The 10521-nt window shown below is 46.3% G+C and overlaps 1 protein-coding gene across 1 annotated transcript in view; it reads left to right on the top strand.

Moving 5' to 3' along the window:
* BFSP2 (beaded filament structural protein 2) overlaps positions 1–10521 on the top strand; it is a 30919-nt gene that overhangs the window by 949 nt on the left and 19449 nt on the right. Inside the window, exon 2 of the mRNA XM_035895713.1 lies at positions 4468–4514. Within this exon, the coding sequence (XP_035751606.1) occupies positions 4468–4514 (47 nt within the window). The remainder of the gene's footprint in view (positions 1–4467; positions 4515–10521) is intronic.

Genomic DNA, 10521 nt, shown 5'->3' on the forward strand with positions numbered 1-10521 from the left:
CAGGAATGCGCGAGTCTGCTGCTTGAAGCTGGGGAAATCATTTCACCTTTTGGTACCTCAGTTTCGTGGTATAAATAATGGGGGTAAAGTTGCTAATGACATTTGAGGGCTGTGAAAATGAAGGATTATGTATCACTGCATTCCCAGAAAAGCAAAGTCATATATAACACCGATATCAGTATTTTCTGCATGTGACAGTTTGAGTTGTTTTTGCGGTGTCCTTCAGGCAGCCTTGAACATTTTTGTGCACGTGCACTTGTATGTCTGTGGATGCCCGTCTCTGCAATGCAGAACAAGACACAATATGAACTCACTTTAAAACCCACCATCCCAGTCCTTGAGCTCCCAGGACTTACATCTCTGTAATTACAGAATGACGCGATAAACCGTGGAAGAACAGAAACTTGCAAATCAGATGCACAGAAGTCAATTCATTCGGTCAGTTCTGCTGATGCAGGAAAACGCGAGAGGAAGGCTGAGCCTCCAAATGCAGGCATCAGCAGAACTCAAAGAATATATGAAGAATTGCCTTGGACCTAACCCCACTTAGCTCGAATTTCACGCACTGGGACGCATTCCAAAATTATCTCACCCACTTTCTCCATCGCAAAACCTATGAATGTTTGCTTCCTGGTCTGAGGCGAGAGAGATCCCAAGCCGTGAGTCTAATCCCCAGGTGTGAGCTCGGGCTGAGCTGGAGAAGAGCCTCCTGCCTCCAGATGTTAAGCAGCTGTGGCCAATAACCAAACCCATCGTGATACCTGTCTTACAGCTAAGGCTGTACTACTATAGACGGCCACAGTAAATGAGGGAAATTGAAAGAAATATGGAAAAAACACTATTTTAGTCACTGAGGCAAGGGTTCTGTAGAAATTTAGTCTATATTATGATCTTCAGGCCTAGGGAGAAGTCAGTTAACGTCCTTCAGGCTGAGTATCTCCTGACCTACAAGCGCTTGCCATGTTCATGTCTGTTAACATCATTTTTTATGTGGGAGCTGGGTAGTGGGGGAAGGGGGTAAGAAGCTATATAAGATTGGTAAAATATTTAAGCAAGTGAGTTGAAAGAAAAGACAGAAGACTATCAGGAAACTTCAGAGAGTTGGTATGATCTCATTACACTGCGTTTATGAGACCAATATGTTGTGTAATCCAGGTGGTCGGAAGATTAGAAAAGAGCCATGCGAATGATTTAAGAGCTGAGAAATGCAACATAACTCTGCTTGTGTCATCATGTAGTCCAGGAAGAGGCTGAAGCCCACGTACGTGGGGGGCATTTCTGATAGCATAGTAAAAGCTTTTAATGAAAAAGGCAAAAGAGGCTGAGGAAGTGGCAGATAAAGCTGGAGGTATTTAGGCAACAAGGGGAATGTAAACATGTCCCCACAATGGAAATTAAGTATTGAAACAAACTTTGTGGGAATGGGATGCATGGTCACTCCATGTCCATTTCCCTGTTAGATGTGCTGTACCTTAAGCACAGCTTGTGGTTAATTTAACAGGTGGAAATCTCCTGGTGTGCAGGTGAGAGTAGATGATGGACATGTTCCCACCAGCCTAGAAACCTGTAAATCTGCCAGAATCTCGTTTCTCCCATTTGTGGGATGTATTATGTCCTGTTTCATGGGTGGGGGGACAGACAGAGCAGACATAATTTGCCTTAGGGCCAGAATGGCCAGCGTCAGAGCTGGGACTTGTCAGCAGCTCTCAGCCCCTGAACATGACTAGATGACCACTAGTGGTCCCTTCCAACCCTAAACATTCTATGATTCTATGATTCTATGATTCTATGTGGGTTGACTTTTCTCCCTCCAGACAAGCAGCAGGCGAAGGGATATGGGATAGAAATGCTTCTGAACTCCCCGAACCTCCAGTGTCCACAAAATTGCAGAGATACTGATACTTCCTAGCATGTATCATAATCTCTGTACGGGGACCTCCAGGCTGACACAGGGAGAACGCCCATGTGTCCTTCTCATGGCACTTGCTATTGACTTTCACGTGGAGCAGGCAAAGGGAAAAGTCTCTTTGGCTTTTCTGACTCCCAGAAAGCATCCAGGTGAGTGAGTGAAAACCAGAGAAGAGTTATCCCTTCTTCTGCCCAGAGGGCTGGCCCTCTCTGTCACAGGCGTGACATATGGATGGCAGCGCTGAACAACCCCACTTTCTTGTCCTTATGGGAGCATCACATAATACACCAGGACACATAAGTGGGGGATTGCAGCTACTGTTTCTCTCTTCAGCTCTGTTGTTGTTACTATTGTCATTTCTCCCTTCCAAGCCATCCCTGCCCTCTATGTATTTCATCCACTTAATATGTCCTCGCTGGCCATTGCAGCTGTCTGTCTGGAATGAGGTTTTTCTGTAATACACATAATTCTAATTATGGGAGCAAGTAGATATCGAAGAGTATCAGTAAAGCTGTACCCTGTTCCTAGTATTGTTCTGGAAGTGAGCGGTCCTATGTTAGCTACATTGATATCACTAAAATGTGCCTCAAAAGGATAGTTAATATGAACGTTAGCTATGAATGTTAATACGAATATGATAGTTAAGATGAAGAGGGAATAGCTCCATTCCAGCCCTGCTGTGCTGTCCCCTCTGTCCCTCTTAAATCAGGTCTCCTCTGCTTTGAATTGGGGCAGCTTAGGTAGACAGCCTTCTGCTAAAATATTTTATATTTGAGGAAGCTCAGGAACCCATTTTCCATGGTCTTCTATCCGTTTGCTTGTGTGTGCACTAAGGTTGGAGGCCAAGAGCGTGATTAAGGGAGAGAGCCTTATTGCTGTATAGCAACTATATCTGCACGTGGCAAGGCCATTTCCTGCTGGAAGAAGCAGGGATCTCTCTCAACTCAGTGTCACTGGCTTTCCAGCCCCCAAACCCCAAATCCGATACTTCTCTGTCAGCAGCCACAACATTTAATAGGCTGCAAAACCTCAGGCTTTCAAAATATTTGCGCAGCGATAGAGTCAGCTTTACTGGGGCTCGCATATTCCTCGGCCACCTTCGAAAACGCTCTGTGCCTTAGGGAGCACGCGTTGCTGGAGTGCCGAAAAACTCCAAGGCCTGTTGGCTCTCGCCAGCAGCGGGGAGGACTAAATGTGGGTCCTGCTTCACTTTCTAATCTTAATGGGCCTGCAGGCTGGGCTGGGACACGGAGAGGGTAGCAGCCAAGTAGGGAGCAAAGATGCAGCCCTTCAGGGAGGACGGGCATTTCCCCGGGGTGCACAGCGGCAGGAGTTGCACTGTCGGGCTGTCAGCAAATGAAATTGTCGGTGATGGAAAGACTGAAGCAATATAAGTCAAAGATAATAGTAAGTTTGATGATGACCTGCTTTTCCGAAAAATGCAGGAACAGCGCAGGAGATTTTTCCATTAGTTCCGGAAAAAGATTTATAGCGTAAGCTCACCTTTCCCTTTGAATGAGACATGAACTGCCTGAACTCAAACCCATTAATTTTTTTTTTCTTAGTAGCTTATTCTTTTGTTTTAAATAGAGCTCTAGCCTTGCACTTTTGTATTGCCATTTTGTGTGAGTAGATGGGATAAGAAATTAGACTCACGGCATATGGGTAGCTGCAATGTTTGTCAAAACATACAAAGCAGCTTTGACCTCTCTGCAGTCTTTTCTTCCCTCTGGGCTATAATTCTAATAAATAATTTTGGCTGTAGCTGAGAAAATAATACATTATTCTGCTTCATGAATATTTTCTCTCTTCTTTTCTACCACGAGGGGATTAGAAATAATGGAGTGAATTTACGGCAGGGCATTCCCCATTTCACAGGTACAAATCAAAGTAAGTACACATCCAGCTACCCGTCTGTCTGTATAAATCAGGTAGATTACAAGCACAACTGGTCAATTAATTCCACAGGTATAAGGTAAGTGCACAGGGCTTATGCATTGCTCCTCTGAACAAACCCTCATACGCGTCTCAGCCTCTGCCTGAGCAAGGACCAGTGGGAGCAGTAAGTTCGTTACCATGGGTTTGCCTGGCTTTTGTAAAATTGCCAAGATGACCTGTCTGAATTGCAACAGAGATCACTAAACCAAAGGCAATTCCAGAAAATAATGATCCACCAGCTTTGTGTTACGCCAGCCCACCGGGGGAACGTTATCCTGGCATCTCTGCGGTCGGCAGGTGCCTCTGGCCTTGAGACCAGAGAATTGTATCAACAAGTTTCACTTGCTGGCCACTTAGTCTTGCCTAATTGCTCTGCTTTAAGCTCAAATATTTCAGATTGCAGAAGCTTAAGTGCGGTCCACAGATAAGAAAAAAAAGGCAGGCTTAGGCACTGCCAATGCCCAGGCAAGTGTGGGGAGCGGATTACGCTTATCAGTAGATCCCACATTCTGATACAGCTGATGGAGACAGACAGGAAAACCCCATCTGTTCCCCTGGCTGGTTGGTGATGTTTTGGAGCACGGTCACAAAATACCCAAAATCCAAGTTATGAATGGCAGGTGACAGAGGCAGGGATCAGTGGCAGTCCAGGGCAGAAGCTTTTGGTATTGAAGACGTGCAACTACCAGCCTGTGAATTTGGTATTTGAGTCTAGGACAAGTGTCTCCCACTGCCTGTTTGCTAATGTGCTCATTGCTGCAGTGTCTGAACATGCTAGAAGCAGAGAAGATCTGCGCGGAGGCATCTTTCTCAGTCCCTGGGGAGTGTCCTCTGTCCTAGACGGTCTATAAATCCCTGCTAGGGTATGAAAATGCCATCAGTTACAACACCAAAGCTTTTCATTAGCCACGCAGCCACATCTTGTAAACTGACATTAAAAAGAAAGTAAAAACTGCATACCCTGCCAAGCCCAAAGCCTCATCTGCTCAGCCCAGATTTTGACTTAATTGTGTGGGGTTTGTTAGGAAAGAGCTAGACCTGGCTGAGAGTGAATGGTATGAATGAAGGTCACCAGCTCTCTCCTTAAGTAACGTAAAAAACAAATCCGTGATATTGATGAGTCCTTACTGAAAGGAAATAACTGATTTTTTTGACATGTTTCTATTGACAGCAGTTTTGCTGACAGTCTGCTGCATGAGGAGGAAGAAAAAGACATCTAACCCGGAAAACAATCTGAGCTATTGGAATAATGCTATTACCATGGACTACTTCAACAGGCATGCAGTAGAGTTACCAAGAGAGATCCAGTCCCTGGAGACTTCAGAGGTACCTCACTTGCAGAACTGGTGTCTGAGAACTGTAACTGAAGCCATGCTGGGCGAAGGGGAGAGGGAGTCGTATTAATAAAGCCTTTAAATCCTTATGCATAGTCAGGGAAACACCTTTTTGAGAAGGACTCACCCCTACATGTGTATAAGATGGAATAAATATGTCACCAAAATTGGATTGCCATCCTTTTCCCAGCCATTGCAGATATGTTCCGTATTGCTGTGTGGTCACGGGAGTTAACCACCTCTAGGTGAATTTGTTCCCAGGTTTCTCCTCCTTTAGAGCCTACAGCCAATATCTAGCCGTACCATGACTGCTTAGGAGTGCAGTTTGGGCTGGCTTGTTACTGACAGTCGGTCCATTCTAATCTGCCTGTCGTGCTGTGTCCCACACAGCATCAGATAAAGGGGGGTAGTGGGCATTAACAATGCAAAGAAATTCTGTGCATTTATGTCTCGGGAGCTGCCTACAGCTTCTCAAATTCCAGGGAGTGTTCCCTGTATATAAGCAATCAGCAGAACATCAATACATGACAGCATGCAGTGGTGGTGTATACTCATCGGCCTTTACTTAAGGGATCTGACTGGTTCAGTGGGATTATTCATATAGGGGCAGGTGATGCTACTCATAGAAATGCATTCCCTGGCCTCAGAGATAGAGAAGAATAATTTAGCTTAGTTCAAAGGTATTTAAAACCTAGAAAGAGTGGAGAGTTTGGGTTTATGCTAAAGTGACCTTCACATCAGCTAGCTGACTAACGCATCTCATTAAATTAAAAAAAAAAAAAAAAAAAGTGTTTAGAAAGGAACCTCTGAGACGTGACCAGACAAGCACTCACAGTTCCTTCATTAACCCCACTTTGCTGGCAATCACATAGCTCGAGCTAAGACAGGACCTGGTCCAGACTTACCAAGAACTGAATGATAGGCCTATTCACATACAGGGTGATCTCTGAAAGCTGTCATCTGAGTTATTTAAACCAGATCAGAACACGACTGAACTGGGGCATGCTCGGGTAGCTTGGAACCATATATGTGGGTTTCTGACCTTAAAAAAAAGCTGAAAACGAATCTTTGAGGAGTCAAGGCCAGCTGATAGGCAGGAAACTGTGGCAATGTGTCATGAAAAAAAAAAAAAAAAAGAATGTGAAAGTTCATATTCTGCTAAGAAACCTGGAGTTTGGTGCATCTGACTTCTGGGTCCCCAGACTGAGAAAGAATCAGCCTGACTGTCAGAGGAGCCCTTTACTTAATGGCTGCTACTGCCTGAGGAAGGGCAAAACGACCTCATCAAACTTAGCTCTCCAGGATCCAGGGCCCCCAAACTTCAGGCACTTTTGGAGGATCAGAAGCAGCAATAAAAAGAAAAAAAAAACCCTGTCCATTTCTCACCTGCGTTTGCACAGGGCAGCGGGGTGCCCTGCATGCTCACAGGGAGTGAGGGGTGGGAAGTGCTCACCCTGCTTCTCTGTCTTTCTCCCAGGACCACCTCTCCGAGCCGCGCTCCCCTGCCAACGGCGACTACCGCGACAGCGGGATGGTCCTTGTGAACCCCTTCTGTCAAGAAACGCTATTTGTAGGACACGAGCAAGTCTCTGAAATATGACCCCACGGCTGCCCCCGTATTGCAGTTTCATCTCTACTGTCTCCAGATTATAAATAAATATATATATTATAAATATAACCTTTGTGTAACCCTGAATTACAAGAAATGTTTTCAGCTTTTCTTTTCTCCCTCAGAATTGTCAACCCCTTTTTTATAGTGTGGTAAAACTTTACAGAACAAATTGTGGCTTTATAAAATAAAGGTATTTCTAAGCAAAATACCTGTCAGACAGACTCTTTTCTTCACTGTCATTTACAATCTGCTGCTAAATAGACTCGGTCTGGAAGAATATTGGCTGGTTTTGGTGCAGGCAGCATGTGTTGGGTACAGCATCCTGCATCCTACGTGACATCGCTCAGCCTGGCTGTGAGCGTTGCTGCTCGGTGACCGTCCCTTCTCTTACTGTCAAATGACTTCAGTCGCTCCTTTCCTTTAGGCTGCCGAGGTAGAACACAAACCAGACGGGACCAGCTCCGTTGCCAGAAGCTGTATCCTTTGCATGACTCTAGCACTGCCTGAGCACCGACTGGAATGAGCCCTTCAGAGTCCCCTTTCCAGTTAAACCCAACTGGCGTCTGCCAACCCAGCAGCGGGAGAGCCGGGGAGCTGGGCTCCAGTAGGGTGATAAAAAAACCTGATGCACCCGCGGGATCCAGGGCCACGCAAGACATGGGCAAACCTGTTGGGGTAGTAATGTTGCCCCGTGAGTTTTTTTGTTACCTCCTTCAGATTTAAACGGGAGAGTGAAGTTCCAGTTTGAGCTCCAAAACTGTTTTACAGCAGCAAGGACCACAGTGACCATTTTTCCTGCATAACTGTCCTAACCACACTACACATCGGACACATAGCTGGTCCACTCCGGCCCAGTGAGTCCTGAATTATTTCCTGCAGAGCAAAGAGCCTCAGAAGAAGGCACATAGAGTGTTCCCTTCAAAGGAACAGAAACGTCACTTGAATTTATCAGAAACCTTGAGATCTGGTGACTGGGGACTCCCACCAACTGAGTGCTGTGGCTTTGGCCACGTTTCCACTTCCCCGCTGTTTTATCTTTCTTGTGTGGTTAGGCTGCTAGTGCCACTGAATCACGTTTCCTCACACCCTCCTCTACTTCCTGAGACTTTCCTTCCTCCCCTTAGGAATGAAAATGCAGTGTTTCAGAGCAAAATCGCATTTCAGTCCTACCCAGTTGAGTGCTAGATCGCAGGTTGTAATAGTGTTAGGGGAATAGTAGGGGTGAACGAAGCTTAAATGATGGATTAAAAATAGGTTGTTACAAGGAGAGGCTCACATGGAACATGGAATGACTTTGCCTAAATCGATGCTGTCTCTTTGAGTAACCCAGAACTGTTACCATGGGGCCAATTTTCAGTTTTACTTCTCAAACTGCCTTTTTTTATCTGGTTCAGCAAGTGAAATGGCCTTTGAGGTCTCGACCGTCCTCTCCCCAGCTCTGGCCATCAGCCCTTGTGGATGATGTTCTGCCTTCACTCCTCACTTCATCAGGAGCATGCTGTGAGGCAGCAGGCAGTTTGGCCCCTGCTCCAGCTGGCTGCTCAGGTCTATCGCTGGGTTGTGTGAAAGGGAAGCTCGAGCTGGACAGGGTTAGTGTAGCATCATTAACCACATGCCTTGTTCAAGGTGAGCCACGGCTGGTACCAGAAAAGGGAATTATAGCAGCGGCACATCTGGTCCAGCAGTTCCCACCTGCGAGCAGTGTCCCAGTGGCTGCGGTTAGTCAGAGCAGCCTGACAGATTTACTAAATGATGGCTGGAACCCGACCAAGACGTGGCTCCCACCAGGACTGGGGGGCCACAGAGGCACTGTCGTCCCTCCTTTCTCCCTGTCCCACACGTACACTTCTACTGTGCTGAGGCACAAACCTGAATATGGGCCACAAGCTTCCTAAAATTAGAAAATTGTAGTGTTCTAGGGGCTTTCCTAGATACTCAATTTTCCGCTTAGAATCAGAGAGTAATGCACCGCTTCCCTACAAGGTGACTGGGGCAGGCAGGAAGATGTGGCTGTGCGTGGATGTGGATGGGCACTTCAGGAATATATCTTTTCACCGTGGGATAAACACCATGCAAGATGATATCTGCAAGCCTCATGATCAAATAATAAACGGCCTCCTGGAAATCACTGCTTGATTAGAGAGTAAAAACTTCCTGAGAGTCTTGCCAAGAGCAAAAGCAATCCCATGAGGACCTTCATCTTCTATTTCAACAGGGAGGTGGAAAGAGAGAACAAGATGACAGAGAACTAAATTCAGTTCTTTGCAAAAAGGGCCATACTTTTGCATTTGTTTTCTGTACACGGTATTGCTTTTGCAAGGCAGATTTTTTAATTTTATTTTATTTAACACAGAGCAAATACACTGAAAACGTTGTGTAAGAAATACTGAAGGATTCCTCTCATTTAGCCAGCACAGTTTGCTTGGTAATCTAAATGCAGAATGCCTAGAAACTAGCCAAAAATATTTGCAAAGCTGTGAGATGCTGTGCTATTCCCAGGCTTCACGCAGCTGGGAAATGGTGACCTGACTGTAGGCAGTCTCGCAGTTCTCAGAGTTAAAAAACAAGCGAAACAAACTCCAGTCGCAAACCCGGCAAGCCAGGATTAGGCACCCACGGAAGACAGGGATTTCTGATTGTATTCCATCTCGCCAAAGACTCACCGCTGCCCCTGTATAAACCTACACCGCATTAGGGCAATGCCCAACATCAGCACATTGCAGGCATGCCTGCTAAGACGCGCACACGGTAACCCTCCACTGGAACAAGTGAACAAGTCCTGGTTGCGAAGCAATCCTGTGTGTAGGTAGACAAAGCTATACCAAACATCGTATAGTGAAGCGTCCCGCTGTACCGTGCACACATCCTACTTACGTACCTATACATGTGTTTAGGGCCATGGTTTAGTGGTGGGATGGCAGGGTTAGGTTAACAGTTGGACTTGATGATCTTAAAGGTCTTTTCCAACCTAAACGATTCTATGGTTCTGTGATTCCATGAAACTACCTGCCTGATGGCTAAAGAGCAGTGACATGAAAAGAAGAGCAGGGGAAAAGTCCCCCGTCCCCTGCAATAAGTCTCCGGGATTGTTTTGCCCTTTTCTTTCGGCCCACAGTTGCCTCGCTTTGTCACTGTGTTATGCAGGCCGAGTGAAATGGTTTCTTGTTGAACAGACCAGGTGCAGTTGATAATGTGACATTAAACCGGCTGAGCAGGGGTAGGCATGAGGGGGCTTGTCCCTAGTTAAAATCTGCTGGGCTTGGTGCAATGTGCCTTGGTTGGGCGGTGTAGCCAAAGCGCAGAGAAATCCAGAAGCTGCAGCAGGCCTGAGGGAGCATTCGAGGCTCTGTGGCAGCAAAAGGCTGGCTCGGCTTGGCCGTGGCCCTGCTGGCTCCTCAAAACTTTGAGTTTTGGTAACTTTAGGTAACGTCTTGCTCTAGGAGACTCTGTCTGGAGCAAGCATGGGTGTTGGGCGGCCAATGCATTTGTAACATGTCTCGATACCTGCGGGTATAAGGGTAGGAAATCATCTGGGTGTCAGTGTAGAAAACACCTCTGGTATTTTAACACATGTACGTTGTACTGAATCCCCGTCCCGCTGTCCCTGTAAACACCATTGTGCTTTTCATCTGCCACATTTGCAGCAGCAGCAGCAGGGAGATTTCCCCTGAAATGGGATTGCTGACCCAGCGGCCGCCTGGACAATGTGACGGGCGCTCCCGGGCAGC

Source organism: Egretta garzetta, unplaced genomic scaffold (genome assembly GCF_000687185.1).
Source record: "Egretta garzetta isolate BGI_Z169 unplaced genomic scaffold, ASM68718v1 scaffold96, whole genome shotgun sequence".
Taxonomy (NCBI): Eukaryota; Metazoa; Chordata; class Aves; order Pelecaniformes; family Ardeidae; genus Egretta; species Egretta garzetta.